General features: G+C 43.4%; 1 protein-coding gene across 2 annotated transcripts in view; it reads right to left on the reverse strand.

Moving 5' to 3' along the window:
* Positions 1 to 233: 233 nt before the first annotated feature.
* The window catches only part of LOC135505121 (probable E3 ubiquitin-protein ligase HECTD2), a 33,699-nt gene continuing 11,987 nt past the window's right edge, over positions 234 to 21,945 (reverse strand). For both annotated transcript variants that reach the window (XM_064924227.1, XM_064924225.1), the window contains exons 14-21: positions 21,583 to 21,671; positions 17,264 to 17,422; positions 11,197 to 11,271; positions 10,984 to 11,071; positions 10,734 to 10,840; positions 2,162 to 2,277; positions 1,810 to 1,953; positions 234 to 1,640 (exon numbers count right to left, since the gene is read on the reverse strand). In XM_064924227.1, coding sequence (XP_064780299.1) covers positions 1,520 to 1,640; positions 1,810 to 1,953; positions 2,162 to 2,277; positions 10,734 to 10,840; positions 10,984 to 11,071; positions 11,197 to 11,271; positions 17,264 to 17,422; positions 21,583 to 21,671 — 899 coding nt within the window. In that variant the 3' untranslated portion in view covers positions 234 to 1,519. The remainder of the gene's footprint in view (positions 1,641 to 1,809; positions 1,954 to 2,161; positions 2,278 to 10,733; positions 10,841 to 10,983; positions 11,072 to 11,196; positions 11,272 to 17,263; positions 17,423 to 21,582; positions 21,672 to 21,945) is intronic.

A 21,945-nucleotide genomic window follows, 5' to 3' on the forward strand; every position in this document is an offset into this window, starting at 1 on the left:
GCTTCACTTCCTCACTGTTGGGGAGAACTATAAACAGTTGACCTGGGCTCATAAATCCAAACAACCGATTGCTCCTGTTAGAGAAGCACAGGCAGACTTTCTTTAGTGTAAGTGTCCATTACCTGAGGAGAAAGAGTGATGAGGGAGGACTCAATGTAAGGCAAGATCGTCTAAGCCTGCTAACCTTTGGTTAATTGGACACCACATGCAACAGGAGCGACACATGCAACAGATCTGTTTCAACAAAGACCTTATTTTTATTTTCAAGATTTTAGAAGAATCATACAGTCCATGAAATGTGGACATCCTGAGCGAGCTAACTACCACACAAGTGTCCCCACTTTACAAAAGAGATCCCTTTACAACAGCATTAAATCACATGACATAGTTCCCGATACTGTACATTTCATGAATCCATCTCATCGTTCTAACCTGCAGATGTGCGAGGTCCACCGAACTCATACTTGCCTTGATATCAATCGTGATCTCATTGGTGTTTTGTAACTATTTCATACCTCTCCATACAATATGCCAACTGTACCAAGAGAAGTAATCTGTACCGAGAGGCATCACCGACAATGTGGGAGTAAGCAAACAAGGTACACAGTAAGTTCCCACATCAATAATAGCCATATACCAGCACAACTACTGTATTTATTTATCCTTTATTTAACTAGACAAGTCAGTTAAGAACAAAGTCTTATTTACAATGACGGCCTAGGAACAGTGGGTTAACTGCCTTGTTCAGGGGCAGAACGACAGATTGTTACCTTGTCAGCTCGGGGATTCAATCTAGCAATCTTTCGGTTACTGGACCAACACTAACCACTAGGCTACCTGCCGCCCCAACATGATAAACCTTACCGAAGCTTGATTCCCTTTCATGAAAACATCCAGAAAGGGTCGTCTAAAAACTCTGCTCCCGAACTACATAACAGAAACGTCTTCCAAATGTTTCAAAACTTCTGAGACCTCTGAAAACAAAATATATTAGTATAAATACCAACAAGATAATATCTGTGTTCATAATTTACCATCAGACTCGGAATGATTGAAATCTTAGGCCTGAAAAGGCCTTTGTCAAAGAGAGGCGGTACAGGAACTCTGTTGAGGAGGAGAGATGGGCTCTGTCACTTTAAGAGCTGACACCACAGTACTGGCAGACTGTTTAACTATTTTATCACAGACCAACCCAGCCCTGTTCTGACCTACATTCAACCTCTTACTTTAATAAACAACTCCATTGCTTAATGGACTGGGCAGAACATTTTCCATGTCCATGTTGATATCCAAAAGGCAAGTTATTTATAGCACAAACGAGGGAGCTTTAAAGGCTACACTTGTAATGTAACTTTTCAATCAATATTCTACAGAAACAGATTGGTTAATTAAGTATATTGTTAAGAAATACTGAAGCTGAGAGATTACTGGTAGCATATCTGAACATGTTCAAATATACACACCCTACTGACCACGAACCAAAGATAAATGGCAGTTTAACCATTGTCGTTATCTGAGTTCACTCCAGTCCAAATCCCTCCGCATTTGAAATGGCAATAGTTAACTTCTGCTTCAGTTCTTTTTTGTTTTTGTATGGTGGCAGGCAGATCTGGTTGAAACATGTGTGAGATATAGGCAACCTGGAAGGAAGAAAAGGTCAACGATAAATTCACGTTTGTTCACAGTTGCTGTTCTGTATAAATCAAATGCGACAATAGCAACTGAATAAAGGAGGTCTGCTTTTAGTACATCTCAACATGTTTACAATGAATAAGAAAGAACACAGTGAGGACATCTGCAGTATCTCACCATTCGGTGGAGGCATCAATCTTGGAGATCTTGAAGTTGAGGTCGGCCATTCCTCCCACGGGGACGCGGTCACTTCCTGTTGAGAAGTGGAGCAGCTTCTTCTGGAGCTCCAGAGGGAAGCCCAGCACCACGTCCCAGAACGCCCTGACCACATAGACGGAGCAACACGTTAGATTATTTACTTTAAGGTTAGGGTTAGGCACAATCATTAGGACCTACTTTAATTAGATGCACCATCTGGGATATTTCCTGCTGTTCAATGGTCATTTAGAAATTCAGGATTTTGGCTTTAATATCTATAAGACATCAGGCCTTTTACACAATGAATGATATAATGATGGGTTTACAGTACCTGATGGTGGGGTCAGTCTTGCTGTAGCCCTCGTACTGGGCTGCCTTCTGCAGAGAGCTCATGTCCAGGTTGGGACTGCCACACACCAGGATCTCCACCTCCTCGGGCCTCAGTAACTGCAACGAGAGGGACATGACACAGAGTCACTATCGCAATAATCTGAAAAGCTGTAAAACTGCAGGATATGAAACTACAGGACACAATGGGATTCCAGTGAAACTGCAGGACTTCACAAGACAAACAGTGCGAGTACCATGGGAGTTTGTCCATTAAAACCTGCCCACTGCATGACACAAGACAAGGAGTAACTATGTTGGTCTGAATCATGAATTGACCCAATATTGTACTTAAACAGAGCAGTGCATGACTATGGTAATGTCATGCATGGATTGTTGTGTCACACACTGTCTAAAGTATTAATCAGACAAATTATACAAGCATTATCAAGTTGCAAACTTGATACATTTGGCCTCATTTTACAAACTAAATAGACATAGTAGACATAGCATATTTTCTCTGTATTACTCTGTCCTTGACCACTTTTAAGTCCCATACACTCTTCCCAGCTAGCACATTTGGTTCCTTGGATGTTGTGGGAATGTACGTTTTTGGTTTTCCATTGGTTCTGGGAACGAAGCCATAAGTGTCCTGACCGGTAAAACTGAGGTTCTGAGAACTTTTACTATGGTTCCCTGGATGTTTTCCTGGGAGGTTTTATTAAAGTAAAGAAATAACATTCTGAGAACATGTTTCAATAAGACTTTTAATAACACTGCTAGCTAGCATTAACTGTTTTGAACTCTAAGCACAGATAGGTCACATGGAAATTAATTAGCATGAATCATGCAAACATATACATTTAAAAAAAGTGGCATGGTATCTGTGAGATTTGAACCTTCTGTTCACTAATCATGGAATAGTCCACTGCACCACCAGGATGTTGCTAGAATGCCATGTTTTTTTTACTCATACAAAGCTACTCATGTTAGTCTATTCAAACAGACCCCGTTTTAAAGGAAACAATCACTTATTATGATCAGGTGTGGCCATTAGTGGGCGTGGCCAACACACCTGAACACACTTAACATGGGAAGAGGCATTGCTCTGATTTCTTGATATCTCAGTCAACCAGACAGGTCCTAGTTTTGTGGCACCTGGAATACTGTCCAGTTGTGTGGTCAGGTGCGGCCAAGAAGCACATAGGCAAATTGCAGTTGGTCCAGAACAGAGCAGCACGTATTTCACTTAGATGTACACAGAGGGCAAATATCAATGACATGCATGTAAATCACTCCTGGCTCAAAGTTGAGGGGGGATTCAACACTATTGGTCTTTGTGCGAGGTGTTGATATGTTGAAGATACCGAACTGGCCTCCCGGGTGGCGCAGTGGTTAAGGGTGCTGTACTGCAGCGCCAGCTGTGCCATCAGAGTCCCTGGGTTCGCGCCCGGGCTCTGTCGTAACCGAAAGCGACCAGGAGGTCCGTGGGGCAACGCACAATTGGCCTAGCGTCGTCCGGGTTAGGGAGGGATTGGTTGGTAGGGATGTCCTTGTCTCATTGCACACCAGTGACTCCTGTGGCGGGCCGGGCGCAGTGCACGCTAACCAAGGTTGCCAGGTGCACAGTGTTTCCTCCGACACATTGGTGCGGTTGGCTTCCGGGTTGGATGTGTGCTGTGTTAAGAAGCAGTGCGGCTTGGTTGGGTTGTGTATCGGAGGACGCATGACTTTCAACCTTCGTCTCTCCCGAGCCCGTACGGGAGTTGTAGCGATGAGACAAGATAGTAGCTACTACAACAATTGGATACCACGAAATTGGGGAGAAAAAGGGGTAAAAAAAAAAATAGATACCGAACTGTCTGTTCAAGCAGTTGGCACACAGTTTTGACACTCATCAGTACCACACGAGACATGCAACCAGAGGTCTCTTCACAGTCCCCAGGTCCAGAACAGAGTCTGGGAAACACACAGTATTAAATAGAGCCATGGCTAAATGAAACTCTCTGCCACCCCAGGTAACTCAAACTAGAAATAAAAACAGATAAAAAAACAGATAAAAGAACACCTTACAACACGACAGGGACTGTGATGAGACACAGACCATTTGTATGCATTTTGTATTGTATTATGTATTGTTTTATGCATGTGATACGTGGTTGGGATATGACTGTGATATGTAGTTGTCTCGCCTGTCTATCTTAAGATGAATGCATTAGCTGAGGGTCGCTCTGGATGGAAAGTTCTGCTGAATGGCTAAATTGTAATGTAAATGTACTTTATTTTGATGTGTTGTTTCCTGTTTCAATCCCAGGAACAGTGGCCGCTGCCTCAAATCCGAATAAATACTAAAAGATAGAAGATAGCGAGAGTTTTGTTGACGCTGAGAATGGAATGTGTATGTTTTAAAATAATATTCTTAGAACTTTCTTTGAATGTTACTAATGTTTTCTTGTGTTTTTTTATGGAAAGTTTTCTTAATGTTCAGAGAACATGAATTAAAATAGAACCTGCAGAAAACATTATGCTAAAGTACTGAAATTCCGGACAGAAAAATATTGTTTCTTAATGTTCTCTGAACGTTCTGAGAACATGACTTTAAATAGAACCACGAGGAAAACTGCAGAAAACAGTACTAAAATTCCCCCCGAAGAAACATATGGTTCTCAGAACGTTATGTGCTAGCTGGGTATCCTGCACCATTCCCAGAACATTGTGGCAAGGTTATATGCCAAATAACTATAGGACAACCACGCTCTCACCAAGCGTAAAGAAACATATGGTTCTCAGAAGGTTGTGTGCTAGCTGGGTTATCACATCATGACTCCACTTTATCCAAACACACCCACACAGCAGTGTCAGGCAGTGCACGCTCTGCAGGACTGCCTCACAGCAGCACAGTTTCACCTTGTTCATGAAGTGCAACAGAAATGCAACCCGATGACTAGCTAGAGCAAGCCAAGCCAATGGCAAGATCCAGCTGAGGTATAGAGTTACTGAAGAATCTGGGACAGACCAAACTGTGGTCTGCTACACCTTCTTTCCCCTCTCTCCCCCATTTTCCCTCTCTCCCCTCACCCCACTAGACAGCCAGTGAGTTATTGCTGTCACAGCAATGTTGCATAATTAATGCAAGCGTAGACAACCATTGCGTAACTGTATCAAGGAGCTGGTTTGAAAGCCGATTGCATTCACTGGCGTGGGGCCATGTGGCGGCTAAAGCTGACTTTTCCTACATGTACAGTAGATGTTTCTGTCCCACTTTCACTGACCAGCATGAAAATACATGTACAATACGAGCCTGTTCATATGAGCATGCACTGCCTTTGAAAGCTAAGAGGAAAAATCTAATAGATTGTACTAACAGAACTAAAAATAGAAGCAGTACTGAATATATCTAACTACTGGCAAGTCCGATGTTGGTGCTGGTGCAACAAGACCATATTAAGTAGCAAGTCCTACCAAGATTGAAACAGGGATTTTTGTTTTAGTCTCAGTGCAAAAACAAAAAGCTCAGGGACATTTGTCATTTGAGACCCCGTCAAGTTTAGTCATTGCGACAAATGACATAGTATTACTGATTCTGATATTGCACTGCATTGTATTCTGTTGATAATTATATTCCTGTTACATTCTGATGGGTTCTGAGTTCTAAATTGAAAATATGAAGTTTCCTTATTCATGTCACTGAGGGAGAGAGGGAAATTTAGACCGTTTACATTCTGTCAGAATATGTTATTTTTGGACATCAGGGACCCTATGGGGAAGAGTGAGGAATTTGGGGCCGAGGTCAGGTCAAATGAAGTAAGGAAGAACAGATATCACTAAGGTTCTATTAGCAATAGAGATGTATTGGCTGTTCAGATGTGTAGGAGACTCAGCATAGGAGATAGGGTTAAATACCAGTACTTGTGTGAATTTGTTTTTGGTCTTATGCAGCTGTAGGACCAAGCGTGTAAATAAACTTGGGTTGAGCTTTACTAAGCGTCCAGGTATTTTTACTCGGTTTATTTAGAACCCAACAATGCATATTAGATTCCTATTTTTGTGTTTCTTTTCAATCTCCATTATCCAAAATGGATAGACTCAGCATGCATGCTAAAATTACTGCAGCAGGAAAATAATTGAATGAATGTTTAACTGTGGTTTGTGGTCGGTTCAGCTGTGGCATAAATACCAACTCTGGCATTCAGTGACACGTACAGCAAACAGATGATTGAACAGTCAAATATTTGTTTTTGCAAGTGCAGCAGAGTCCTTGCCCAGACAGATACCAATGACCGCAATACAACAAAGAGGGAAATTTCCATCGCTGTCAGCTTGTCTGAAAGTTCACTACACTACAGTTAATTGCAGTACCCCAGTGTGTTTTAATCATGTCAATTTGAATTGATTCTAATTGATTGATTATTTGGTGTAGTCCAGGGTTACTCAAATACCATTTGAAAAGGTCCAGTCACAGAAATGTCCTAGGTGGAAAAGGTCCGGATTGATATTGTCATTTATCAGTGTAGTAACAAACTCCAACCCCAACACAAGCACTGTCCACGACACACACTGATTACATTGCTCTTGTTGTTGGAGAGAAAATGTTGTAGTTTTAAAGCTTATTTCCTGCAATTCTACACATTTTGCCATGTCTTAATGTGTTCGTATGTTATCTGAGTGACTCAAACATTACAACGAAATTGTATTTTTTGATGGGGACCCGTGGTCGGGTCTGGATACAGACCGTGGCCTGCCTATCAAAGACGGTTGGTGTGGTCCATCTTTCACTCATTGTTAGTTCCACAATATGCCGTTCGGTTTCTGTCATCAGGTCAGCAAGGAAACAGTTAATTAACTAATGGGAAAGCAATTGAAAACGGCCAGAGAGAGCCAGATCCTTCCATGTCAAACCATGCAAATCTAACCATAAAGCTGGCCTGGTTCTGCATGAATACAGAAGCTTTGTGGTCTGTCTGATTTATATTCGTGGAAGGACGTCACTCTCGTCATTTATTGTGGTTCCCACGTACACTTTCTATAGGCCACTCATACGAGCCTCCCCCTTATGGCCCAAAGAGCCCTGGTTACAGGGTGGAGACAGACCACACAAAAATCCCTGTTAGGAGGCCTATGTCAAGAGAGGGGGAGGGGAGCTCTGTGAACACATTTAGCAGGGAGCGAGGAACAGTACACTCACTCACACACCCTCATGCACACACAGCCAAGTCCCAACTCATCATTGCCTCTCTGTAAAATGCAAATGCAAAATGGACCTCACGTTTCTCCCTACGCTGCCTAATCAGGAACTTTCTACATGAGTTGAACACTATTGACACTTCAAGCAGGACCAGCTGGCACTGAAATGCAGCACAACAAATGATGTCCTTTCACTTTCAGTGATACACACTAAAAAATAATGGTTCTAAATAATACCAGATAGGGGTTCTTTGGCTTTTAACCCTAGCAGAACCCTTTTTTGAAGGTTCTGTAAAGAACCATACTCATAAGGTTCTAAATGGAACCTGTAAGCTGTTATAAATAACTATTTCCTAAGGTTCTATAAAGAACCATTAAAAAAGTTATATATATAGCCCCAAAAAATGGTTATAACTCTTTTTTGTCACACCCTGATCTGTTTCACCTGTCTTTGTGATTGTCTCCACCCTCCTCCAGGTGTCACCAATCTTCCCCATTATCCCCTGTATAATTATACCTGTGTTCTCTGGTTGTCTGGTGCTAGTTCATTTTGTTTCATTAAGCCTACCAGCGGTTTTCCCTCTGGTCTCTCTCGATTGTTCCTGTTTTCTAGTTTTTCCAGTTTTGACCTTTTCTGCCTGCCCTGACCCAGCTTGCCGCCCTGTACCTTTGCCCCACCTATCTGGATTACTGACCCTTGCCTGCCCTTGACCTGTCTTCTGCCTGCCCCTGTTGGATTAATAAACTGTTGTTAATTCGATGTTGTATGCATCTAGGTCTTACCTCAAATGGGATATTTTTGGGGCTATATAGAACCATTTTTTATGGTTCTTTAAAGAACCATTATGGACAATGGTTCTACAGTTTGTCACACCAATTAAGATTAATTTATTAATTAATTTTGACATTAAAAGTCTTGACATTTTATTTTTGTAAAAACATTTCTGCCCCTTTTTTGTGATATCCAGGACTCGGGAGAGGAGAAGGTCGAGAACCATTGTCACGTCCTGACCATGGAGAGCCCTTGGTTCTCTATGGTATAGTAGGTCAGGGTGACTACGGGGTATTCTAGGTGTATTATTTCTATGTTGGTGCTCTTGGTATCGTTCCCAATTAGAGGCAGCTGAGGTTCGTTGTCTCTAATTGGGGATCATACTTAAGGGTTCCCTGTTTCCACCTGCTGTGTGGGATATTGTTTTGAGTTAGTGCATGTTGCACCTCTGATGTCACGGTTCGTTTTTTTTTTGTTTTTTTGGAAGTTTCGCTTAAATAAATATGTGGAACTTTAATCACGCTAGGCCTTGGTCCGTCTCTCCACACATCCGTGACCGAATATCCCACCAACAAAGGACCAAGCAGCGTGAACATGAGGTGAGGAAGTTTTGGACTTGGGAGGACATGAGAGGATGTGAGACCCTTCCTTGGCGGCAGACGGAAGGTTATGAGGGAGGATGGCGACGACGCCGGGGCCACAGAAAGCCCAAGGACAACCCCAAGATTTTTGGGGGGGAAGGGCACAAGGGGTGGCCGGTTGAGCCGTGGAGAGTGCCAGAGCCCGAATGGCAAACTCTGGAGGAGCGTGTCATCAGACCACGGCCACAGAAACCCCACGATTTATTTTGGGGGGAGGCACATGGAGCTGGCGGCTGAGCAGAGGGAAGAGCCAGAGACCACCTGGGAGGAGATAGAGAGGTGGTCGGTCGACCCAAGGAGAGTACCAGAGAATGGAGTTGGCTAGGAGTATGCGGCAACGCAGGCATTAGGAGGAATGTGTCATCAGTCAGGTGAAACCTGGGCCGGTTCCACGTAACTGGCCTCTAGTGTGCCTTCCCAGTACAGTAAGTCCTGTGTCTCCTCCTTGCACTCTCCCTGATGTGCGTCTCCCCAGTGCGGTACGTCCTGTGCCTGCTCCTCGCACTCGCCCTGAAGTGCGTGTCACCAGTCTGGTGCCACCTGTGCCGGCTCCACGCACCAGGCCTCCAGTGCGCATTCACAGTCCAGAGCTTCTGGCGACGGATCACAGTCCAGAGCTTCTGGCGACGGATCACAGTCCAGAGCTTCTGGCCACGGTTCCCAGTCCAGAGCTTCCGGTGACTATTCCCAGTCCAGAGCTTCCGGCGACAATTCCTAGTCCAGAGCTTCCGGCAACAGTTCACAGTCCAGAGCTTCCGGCGATGTTTCACAGTCCGGAACATTCTACGACGGTCCACAGTCCGGAACCTCCTGCAACAGGTCCACAGCCCGGAACCTCCTGCGACGGTCCACAGTCCAAAACCTCCTGCGACGGTCCACAGTCCAAAACCTCCTGCGACGGTCCACAGTCCGGAACCTCCAGCGACGGTCAAAGGTTTGGAGAGTCCAGGCACAGCGGCCAGTCCCACTCCATGGCAGGAGCCTTCCTCTGCACCTGTGCCCAGTCCAGGTACGGCGTCCTGTCCCGCTCCAAGGCCGGAGCCTTCCTCAGCGCCAGTGCCCTGTCCAGGCATGGCATCCAACCCAGCTTCATGGCCGGAGCAATCCTTGGCGCCGATGCCCAGTCCAGACACGGCTTTCAGCCCGGCGCCATGGCCGGATCCGGGGTCTGGGCGGGGGCTACAATCTGCACCGGAGCCGCCACCGACACGAATCACCCCCCTACCCTTTCAGGTTTTGTGGCCGGACACCGAACCTTTGGGGGGTACTGTCATGCCCTGACCATGGAGAGCCCTTGGTTGTCTATGGTATAGTAGGTCAGGGTGTGACTAAGGGGTGTTCTAGGTGTATTATTTCTATGTTGGTGCTCTTGGTATGGTTCCCAATTAGAGGCCGCTGAGGTTCGTTGTCTCTAATTGGGGATCATACTTAAGAGTTCCCTGTTTCCACCTGCTGTGTGGGATATTGTTTTGAGTTAGTGCATGTTGCACCCCTGATGTCACGGTTCGTTGTTTGTTTCTTTTTATTTGGAAGTTTCGCTTAAATAAATATGTGGAACTTTAATCACGCTGCGCCTTGGTGCGTCTCTCCACACATCCGTGACAGCCATGCATCCTCTGAAACATGACCCTGCCAAGCCACACTGCTTCTTGGACACACTGCTCACTAAACCCGGATGCCAGCAGCACCAATGGGTCAGAGGAAACACTGTACAACTGGAAACCGTGTCAGCGTGCACCCGGCCCGCTACAGGACTTGCTATAGCACAATGGGACAAGGACATCCTGGCCGGCTAAACCCTCCCCAAAACCCGGACGACGCTGGGCCAATTGTGCGCCGCCTCATGGATCTCTCGGTCGCGGCCGGCTGCAACACAGCCTGGGTTCAAACCCAAATCTGTAGTGACGCCTTTAACACTGGGATGCAGTGCCTTAGACCACTGTGCCACTCGGGAAGCCCAAAAGTCTTGACATTCTTACCATCAAAGCGTCGGAGGCGCACACACTGTGGAAGCCATAGTAGAAGGTAGTAAACTGCCTGTAAATGGACTTATTCAGCAGGAAATCTACGTACAGCTGGACATACTCTGCAAAGACAAGAATGATCAAACAATCAACTATGAGAGAACAAACAATTGCCACATAGTCTGAAAGGCAGTGTACTGTTAGATATCCCAGGCTACTGCAGGACAGTGGTCTTTTCTCTGGCATCTGTCTACTCCTCACTTACCCTTCCTGTTCTGGTTGGTGACAGGAATCTTATCTCCTCCCGGTTTCAGATTGTAGGACTTGATCACACCTAGTTCTTCCTGCGACACCTAAAATGACACTCATCACATTAGTGGAGCGCTTCCCGTGTGCTGTAACAGTATGTATTATGGTGATGTCAAATATATTATGTTTCATAAGTGTTATTGTGTGTAAGAATGTGTGTTTTCCCCACCTGAAAAGTAGTACAGAAGTCCTCCTCCACGTTGCCTTCATAGCTGAGAAGTTCTGCCAGCCCATGAGAAAGATCCTGAAACACAAGATCAAATCTATAAGCATTGCTTTTTATATAGATTGCAACCACTCTTTATGAGGCATATATGACTTCTTCTTCTTCTAAATCTGTGAAGAGGAAAAAAAAAACATCTTGCCATTTGAAAGTTCCATGGTGGAAACTTCTGCCTCATACAGCACAGAACACTATGTTCATAGAATGTTTTAAGGAGGAAAATCTGACTTCATTTCCTCATTGATACTTCTAATGACTGACTTGTTTTTTTGTGTGACATTGTAAGAACAAACAGCAAGAGCACCATGTAAAGCCTTTACAACTACACAATCTAGAACACATATTGAGGAAACAAAATAACCATTATATGGTGTATGCATGGTACATGATCTGTTGTTGTTGATTTTATTAGGATCCACATTAGTGCCACAAAGAGGAACTTGGGAAAATGACAACTGGTCCAGAACAAGGCAGCACAGTTGGCTCTTAAATGTACACGTAGAGCTAATATTAATCATTTGCATGTCAATCTCGCATGGCTCAAAGTAGAGGAGTGATCGACTTCATCACTACTTGTTTTTGTAAGAAGTTTTGACATGTTGAATGCACCGAGGTGTCTGTTTAAACTACTAGCACACAGCTCAGACACCCATGCATACCCCACAAGACATGCCACCAGAGGTCTCTTCACAAGTCCAGAACAGACTATGTGAGCCGCACAGTACTATATAGAGCATGACTACATGGAACTATATTCCACATCAAGTAACATACAGTAGCAGTAGAAACAGATTTGAAAAACAGATAAAAATATACGTTATGGAACAGCGGGGACTGTGAAGAGACACAGGCACAGACACACGATAACACATGGATTTTGTATTGTAGATAGATATGTGGTAGTAGAGTAGTGGCTGAGGGCACACACTTAATGTGTTGTGAAATCTGTTGTGAATGTACTGTAATGTTTTTAAAATTGTATAACTACCTTAATTTTGCTGGACACCAGGAGGAGTATATGAGAGTACAGCTAATGGGGATCCATAAAAAATCAAAATCCAAATTAGCCAATGCCAATGGCGACAGGAAGTCTTACTGGGGTCTGCCACTTAACGACAATACATCTTGCAATTACACATACTTTTATATATATAATGTATGTGGACACCCCTTCAAATGATTGGATTCGGCTATTTCAGCCACACCCATTGCTGACAGGTTTATAAAATCTTTGCACACAGTCATGCAATCTCCATTGACAAACATTGTCAGTAGAATGGCCTGACTGAAGAGCTCAGTGACTTTCAACGTGGCATCGTCATAGGATACCACCTTTCCAACAAGTCAGTTCGTCAAATTTCTGACCTGCTAGAGCTGCCCCGGTCAACTGTAAGCGCTGTTACTGTGAAGTGGAAACATCTAGGAACAACAACGGCTCAGCCATGAAGTGGTATGCCACACAAGCTAACAGAATGGGTTCGCCAAGTGCTGAAGCGCGTAAAACGTTTCTGTCTTCGGTTTCAACAGCGAGTTCCAAACTGCCTCTGGAAGCATCGTCAGCACAATAACTGTTCGTCGGAAGCTTCATGAAATGGTTTTCATTGGCAGATCAACCGCACAAAAAAACTAAAATCACCAAGCGCAGTGCCAAGCGTCGGTGTAAAGCTCGCAGCCATTGGACTCTGGAGCAGTGGAAACAAGTTCTCTGGTGTGATGAATCACGCATCACCATCTAGCAGTCCGACTGACGAATCTGGGTTTGGCGAAAGCCAGGAGAACGATACCTGTCCGAATGCATAGTGCCAACTATAAAGTTTGGTGGAGTAGGAATAATGGTCTGAGGTGGGTTTTCATGGTTCGGGCCCTTTAGTTCCAGTGAAGGGAAATCTTAACACTACAGCATACAATGACATTATAGACAATTCTGTGCTTCCAACTTTGTGGCAACAGTTTGGGGAAGGCCCTTTCCTGTTTTAGCATGACAATGCCCGATGCACAAAGTGAGGTCAATATAGAAATGGTTTGTCGAGATCGGTGTGGAAGAACTGGACTGGCCTGCACAGCTTCCTGACCTCAACTCCATCCAACACCTTTGGGATGAATTGGAATGCAGACTGCGAGCCAGGCCTAATTGCCCAACATCAGTGCCCAACCTCACTAATGCTCTTGTCGCTGTATGGAAGCAGGTCCCTGTAGCAATGTTCCAACATCTATTGGAAAGCCTTCCCAGGAGAGTGTTTGCTGTTATAGCAGAAAGAGGGAGACCAACTCCATATTTGGAATGAGATGTTCGACGAGCACGTGTCCACATACTTTTGGTCATGTAGTTTACATGTCAGTACATGCACACAAAAAGTAGGCGTTGTGCCGTGCGTGAGGTGTTGCTTTATTTGTTTTTTTGAAACCAAGTTTGCTGTTCACTTGTGTTCCATGGCTCTGTATAATACTGTACATTTCCTTGAATTTGTTCTGGACTTTTGGGGAATGTGAAAAGACCCCTGGTGGCATGTCTGGTGGGGTAAGTGTGTGTGTCAGTGCTGTGTTTAAGTTGACTATGCAAATAATTTGGAACATGAATGTGTCTTGTAAAAAAAAGACAGATGCAGTCAGTCTCTCCTCAACTCTTAGCCAAGAGAGACTAGCATGTATAGTGTTAATATTAGCCCCCTGATTACAGTGAAGAGCAAGCTGCAGCTTAACTACTGTAGCTCTTTTGCAGCACTTGATTATATATTTTTATTTAACTAGGCAAGTCAGATAAAAGAACAAATTCTTATTTACAATGACAGCCTCCCGGGGAACAGTGGGTAAACTGCCTTGTTCAGTGGCAGAAAAACAGATTTTTACCTTGTGGGCTCGGGGATTCAATCCAGCAACACTTTCGGTTACTGGCCCAATGCTCTAACCACTAGGCTACCCGCCACCCCATATGACTGGACAATATCAAGATAAGATAAAACTAGAGCCTGCAGGACTTGCTTTGTGGAGTGTGGTGTCTCTTTATCACGGACAGACCTCTCCCCATCTTTACACAACCATTGATCGATATATTTTGACCATGACAGTTTACAATCTAAGGTAACACCAAGTAATTTAGTCTCCTCAACGTGGTCAACAGCCACACCACTCATGACCAGATTCAGCTGAGGTCAAGAACTTAAGGGAAGGATTTGTACCAAATACAACGACATCACTGTGATTATGCTATTCCGATCCATACCTTAGAACATAGTCACACTAAATACTTTTTACAATGGAAACGCAATCATTCGAAGAACAATGACGTGTTTGACGTCAGTGCTGGTCAGTCTTTTTAAAGAACTTGCGGCAGCTTTTTCACTGTCCTCCTCCAATTTAGGAAAAAGTATTCAACAGAGGCCGTTATGTAAGCTAAGACAAGGCCAACTGCCCAGTAAAAACCAACATCTGGCAAGGCTGTGCAGCGTAATGTTTATTAATTTAACTAGGCAAGTCAGTTAAGAACAAATTCTTATTTCTAATGACGACCTACCCCGGCCAAACCCTTACGACGCTGGGCCAGTTGTGCGCCGCCCAATCTCAGCTGGTTGTGATACAGCCTGGAATCAAACCAGGGTCTGTAGTGACACCGCTAAAATTGAGACGCAGTCATTTAGAGCGCTGCGCCACTCTGGAGCCCAATGAGATACGATGCATACAGAATAGAAAGCTACACAATTACACCTATTCTGTGCATACAAGTAAACAGTATATGATTAACATAGATTTAGTTTGTTTTGAGTTTGTAGAGATTGCAAGTTGCGATGTGCACACGTTAGGTTTGAGCGCCCTCTGCTGGTGAATATTGCAAAATGTCAGTACTTCAATCACTTTCAATAGCAACTTAAAAATCGACATATTATGTGAAACTATATGATTATATAAGGAAATATTATGTCAACAAAGCATAACATTGATGGCAATTGCAGAACATGTCATGCCACGTGAAGTGTATCAATCCTCCCTAACTACAGCTGGCATCATTCAACCCCCCTGATCAATAAAAAACGCTGCCATCACCAGGAGAGCTTCATCAGCAGTGTTAGACTGCTAGGTGTGACATCTGTGGGTAGGAATCTATCACTGGTGCATCTGAGGTGATGGTGGGAGTCCAGCCTGGCATCTCTGAGACCTAGCCAAATCACTCTCATCTCACTTTGGCAGCAGCCACACTGTTTTGAGTGTGAACATGGTTGACTATCTCACACTCCTGTGGCGCACGGCACAAACACTTTGACACCATGCGTCAACAAATAGCACAATATATGACTCCCTAAACTACAAGCACATTACTGACATTATGATGCCTTTATTCCTTCACATATTGTTCAGCTGTAAGTAGGAACAGGGGCAAATTGGAGTTAATTTTGCACACTCTATATAACTTCTTACGTCTAGCAACCGTACATACAGTTGAAGTCGGAAGTTTACATACACCAAAATACATTTAAACTCAGCTTTTCACAATTCCTGACATTTAATCCTCGTAAGAATTCCCTGTCTTAGGTCAGTTACGGGGCGGCAGTGTAGCCTAGTGGTTAGAGCGTTGGACTAGTAACCAGAAGGTTGAGAGTTCAAACCCCCGAGCTGACAAGGTACAAAATCTGTCGTTCTGCCCCTGAACAGGCAGGTAACCCACTGTTCCCAGGCCGTCATTGAAAATAAGAATTTGTTCTTAACTGACTTGCCTGGTTAAATAAAGTTAAAATTAAAAAAAGAGCTGGGGTAACTGAGTCAGGTTTGTAGGCCTCCTTGCTCACACACGCTTTTTCAGTTCTGCACACAAATTATCTATAGGATTGAGGTCAGGGCTTTGTGATGGCCACTCTCATTGTGTTTACTTACCTACACAAATAGCTAGCTATAACAAAGTGTTAATAAGATAAAAAATGAATTTAAAAGATTTACCAGCAAAACAAATAAAAAGACCTTGACTTTGTTGTCCTTAAGCCATTTTACCACAACTTTGGAAGTATGCTTGGGGTCATTGTCCATTTGGAAGACCCAGTTGCGACCAAGCTTTAACTTCCTGACTGATGTCTTGAGATGTTGCTTCAATATATCCACATAATTTTCCTTCCTCACGATGCCAACTATTTTGTGAAGTACATCAGTCCCTCCTGCAGCAAATCACTCCCACAACATGGCGCTGCCACCCCCGTACTTCACGGTTGGGATGGTGTTCTTCGGCTTGCAAGCTTCCCCCTTTTTCCTCCAAACAGAACAATGGTCATTATGGCCAAATAATTATATTTTTGTTTCATCAGACCAGAGGACATTTCCCCAAAAAGTACAATCTTTGTCCCCATGTGCAGTTGCAAACCATGGTCTGGCTTTTTTATGGCGGTTTTGGAGCAGTGGCTTCTTCCATGCTGAGTGGCCTTTCAGGTTATGTCGACATAGGACTCGTTTTACTGTGGATAATAGATACTTGTTTCCTCCAGCATCTTCACAAGGCCATTTTCTGTTGTTCTGGGATTGATTTGCACTCTTCGCACCAAAGTACCTTCATCTCTAGGAGACGGAACACATCTTCTTCCTGAGCGAAATTCAACTTAGTTTATGTAAACTTCTGACCCACTGGAATTGTGATACTGTGAATTATTAGTGAAATAATCTGTCTATAAACAATTGTTGGAAAAAATACTTGTGTCATGCATGAAGTAGATGTTCTAACCGACTTGCCAAAACTATAGTTAGTTTAGAAGAAATTTGTGTATGTAGACTTCAACTGTACATCCATATTCATATACTGTACAAATCAACACTTCACCCATCAGAATCTTAATCATTCTAAAATGTCCTCTCATAAGCATCACGTCCATTCATTTGATTGTAGAAATAATTATCCTTAAACAGAGGAGTACTTTGCAAGTATAGAAATGTTTCTTTGACCACTGAGCTCAATATTCTTGTACTTGTGATCGTTAAGAGGAGAGTGCAGTGTAATGGGTAAGAATGCCAGTGAGAGTCACAGCTTGTGTTGTGTACATACAGGCATGACCTGCTGCAGGTCGTCCAGGGTGAGGGTCGCCATGCCAACGGGGAGATCGAGGTCACACGGCACCACGGGCGGGGTCAGCAGCTTCTTGTAGACACAGGGTGGGAAGCTGATGTCCAGTGTGATGCTGTTGTAGACGGCCAGTCCCATGAGCTGACACATATCAAGTTGAGGGTGTATCAAAGTCTATGATAAGGCGGTAATCACAGATCCTTTGCAAAAGAAAGCAATTACCTTCCAACACCAGATGACTCAGGGTTATCATTAAGAGAACTCATATACACCACTAGAAGAACAGATTCAAATGTGGTTAGTTATATTCCTTGAATGTAGCATAGCAGTATTGTGCTCTTCATACTTTGTAACAATGACAGCATTTTATACTAGCTTCACAGACCCTGCAGCGTGTGGTAATGATCACAATTATCACTCGATTAACACAGTATTTTGCCATGTATATTGGCTAGTAGCAGATCTGAAGAGCGAATTTAAACAGCAGGTGTATTATGCATTTACAATGAAATTGGACGGAGGCTGAACTCCTAAAGTGGTTCCAGCTGCTTCTGGCAGACCTCACTTCATGTGTCGCCCATATGGAACTTCTGTGGGAGAGGCTAAGCTGCAGAGCTCCCTAGCTTGCTAAATAGATGAATAGAGTTTGGGGAAATGCTTCAACTTATATTGGCGCAGACTTGGGGAAAATTCCATGAGAACTGAGAGGCGGAGAATGAAAATCCGACCGCTCCAGCCAGACTTGCAGCCCACAAAATAAGACAAAACAGAACCTTTCCGTTTTTATCACTATCTCTCTCTCTCTCTCTCTCTCTCTTTATTCTCTGTTGTGACACGGCATTTTTCATCACTCCGCCTTCCCTGTGGTGTTGGTTGCACAGTTTCAGACAGAGACACATAGCCACTTCAGTGTCGGTCCGTGTGCAGTAATTCCAACCCGAGTGGCAGACAGACTGGTGAGGTGGAAGGGGTGTAGGGGTATGTGGGTGGACTAGCTCAGGCTGGCTGAACATGCCTCAGGCAAGGAGGGGACAGCAGACAATGGAGAGAGGTAAGGCCAGGACACGGCCCTGGCTCCTGGCTACTGGCTGCCTCTGTGTCTGCCTCATCACTTGTGATTGTGCAACTTGGCGAGATTCGAGTCAGCCGTACCCAAGGGGAGAGCCACGTGCGCACAAGCTGCGACTCCCAACGCACACTGACTGTCGTCTCTGTAGAACACCCAGAAAGTGCTGAATACATGGTAGTGCCATTCCACCAATAGAGGGCCCTTTGGGTAGTGCTATTCTGTAAACCTTTTTAAATATATACAGTAGCAGTCAATGTTTGGACACACCTATTCACAGGTTTTTCTTTATTTTTTTAAACTATTTTCTACATTGTATAATATTAGCGAAGACATCAAAACTATGAAATAATACATATGGAATCATGTAGTAATCAAAAAAGTATTAAACAAATCCAAATATATTCAAAGTAGCCACTCTCTGCCTTGATGACAGCTTTGCACACTCTTGGCATTCTCTCAACCAGCTTCATGAGGTAGTCACCTGGAATGCATTTCAATTAACAGGTGTGCCTTCTTAAAAGTTAATTTGTGGAATTTCTTTCCTTCTTAATGAGTTTGAGACAATCAGTTGTTTTGTGACAAGGTATGTGTGGTATACAGAAGATATCCCTATTTGGTAAAAGACCAAGTCCATATTATGGCAATAACAGCAAAGAGAAACAAGAGTCCATCATTACTTTATGACATGAAGGTCAGTCAATACGGAAAATGTTAAGAACTTTGAAAGTTTCTTCAAGGGCAGTCGCAAAAACCATCAAGCGCTATGATGAAACTGGTTCTCACATGGAACACCACAGGAAAGGAAGACCCAGAGTTACCTCTGCTGCAGAGGATAAGTTCATTAGAGTTACCAGCCTCAGAAATTGCAGCCTAAATCAATGTTTCACAGAGTTCAAGTAACAGACACATCTCAATATCAACTGTTCAGAGGAGACCACATGAATCAGGCCTTCATGGTCAAATTGCTGCAAAGAAACCACTACTAAAGAACACCAATAAGAAGAAGAGACTTGCTTGGTCCAAGAAACATGACCAATGAACATTAGACTGGTGGAAATCTGTCCTTTGGTCTAATTAGTCTAAATTTGCCATTTCTGGTTCTAACTGCTGTGTCGGTAGGTGAACGGATTGGGTGAACGGATGATCTCCGCATGTGTGGTTCCCACCGTGAAGCATGGAGGAGGAGGTGTGATGGTGTGGGCGTACTTTGCTGATGACACTGTCTATGATGTATTTAGAATTCAAGGCACACTTAACCAGCATGGCTACCACAGCACTCTGATACGCCATCCCATCTAGTTTGCGCTTGGTGGGACTATAATTTGTTTTTCAACAGGACAATGACCCAACACATCTCCAGGCTGTGTAAGGGATTTTTGACCAAGAAGGAGAGTGATGGAGTGCTGCATCAGATGACCTTGCCCTCCACAATCACCCATCCACAACCTAATTCTTATTATTTTTTTAACCTTTATTTAACTAGGCAAGTCAGTTAAGAACAAATTCTTATTTACAACGACAGCCTAGGAACAGTGGGTTAACTGCCTTGTTCAGGGGCAGAACAACAGATTTTTACCTTGTCAGCTCGGGGATTCAATCTAGCAACCTTCTGGTTACTAGTCCAACACTCTAACCACTAGGCTACCTACCGCCCCAATTGAGATGGTTTGGGATGAGTTGGACCGCAGAGTGAAAAAAAAGCAGCTAACAAGTGCTCAGCATAGTGGGAACTCCTTCAAGACTGTTGAAAAAGCAATCCTCATGAAGCTGGTTGAAAAAATGCCAAGAGTGTGCAAAGCTGTCATCAAGGCAAAAGGTGGCTACTTTGAAGAATTTGTTTAACACTTTTTTGGTAACTACATGATTCCATGTGTTATTTCAAAGTTTTGATGTCTTCACTATTATTCTACAATATTAGAAAATAGTCAAAATAAAGAAAAACCCTTGAATTAATAGGTGTGTCCAAACTTTTGACTGGTACTGTATTTCATCTAATTTTAAAAGTAGACTCAGCAATATAACGTAGATGCAGGAAGTAAACAGCATAGTTGGTCAATTTCCGCAACAACTAAGAGTGTGGAAACGTGGCTACTACACTGTGAACAGCGTGAAGTGAACAGATACTGTGTGTGAGAGCGAAGTCATGCATCTCACTCATCTCAATATTTGCTGTGGTTCCCGTGGCACCTTTAGCATTCTGTCATAAAGAGAACATGGTCAACGTCACAACAAACGTATTTTCCCATCTACATAGGTTCAACTACTAAAAATGACTATAAAAAGTGACAATTAAAGTAACAGGTTTGACAAGGTCATCTTAAATCAACCAGGGGGAATGGAAGCTTGTTGTGTACAACAACGAGGGGCAATTGAATGCAAACCCCCCACAGTGTACTTGTTAAAACATCTATGGGTAACAGGGTTTTCCACCACAAAACACCAGAAATTGGCCAAAAAGAGTAAACAGCTCACCTGCTTTTAAACTATGATTTAACTATTAGATGTTCAATGTTTCTTTAAAAAAAAATTTTTTTAAACAAATAGTTGTACCATACTAAAAAGAGTTCATTTCACAACAAGGGCTTTACAATTATGGTGAAAACCTGGGAAAATGTGGTTCTTAAGTGGGCTCTAATCTTCAAAGAAATCTGACAAACATGGAGATTTTATGAGAAAACAACTAATTGTTTTGAATGAAAACAAACTACTATTGAAATGTTAACATGATTTAGTTTAGTTAGAGTGTAGGTGGATATGATCTACCTGTTACATTTCGTTTTTGATCTAAATAAACACTATGTCACAAGGATATAAAAGACACGCACTCTATTCATGGAACGACCCGGTAACTTTACACATTCATATTCTGCATGCTTTAGTTACTCTATTAGATTACATCAGATTGCAATGTGCCAAATAGAAAAGCCCCGCAGTCTCCTCAGTTTAGAAGATGACAAACTGAAGAATTACCACAAAATTATAGTTCTAGAACTAAAGCTATCATCTGCAAAGCAGCAATTAACCTGGCATAGGGAGAGTGGAGAACCTCGGAGTATCTATGGTAAATGTGCAAAGATTCCCATGAGTTCTTCCTCACTACGTGACCTGACTAAAACTCCAGGCGCCAGTTACAGAGTACAACATGTGGACTCCAGCTGTACGTTGAGAATCTGTTTACAGTTCGCGAAGGGCTACACGGTACCGTAAATCACGGTATGGTACAAAAGGATACGACTCCGACCAATCGGAACTCGGAGAAGTTGTCACACTTCCAGCTGCTGAACCAGTGACAGTGGGAATCATTGAAGAACGTAAACATGCCTGCAGAGAGGAGACACAAATACACTCTGCTTAAACACAACTCCACCCAGACATGACATAGACATAGAACACAGGCCTCCGGTCAAAGAGAGACAACAAATGTTCTGAATAGAGTACGTGGGAATTTCGTTTTTTGGACTGCTAGGTCCCAGACCAAATGGGAGTTACTGTATATAGAATTGTCATCTATTGCAGTGCCACATATCTGTCCCAGAACATGAAGATCATACATTTGAGATTTTTTCTTAATTAACAGGTCAGCATTCTTAGTCTG

Source organism: Oncorhynchus masou, chromosome 18 (assembly GCF_036934945.1).
Source record: "Oncorhynchus masou masou isolate Uvic2021 chromosome 18, UVic_Omas_1.1, whole genome shotgun sequence".
Taxonomy (NCBI): domain Eukaryota; kingdom Metazoa; phylum Chordata; class Actinopteri; order Salmoniformes; family Salmonidae; genus Oncorhynchus; species Oncorhynchus masou.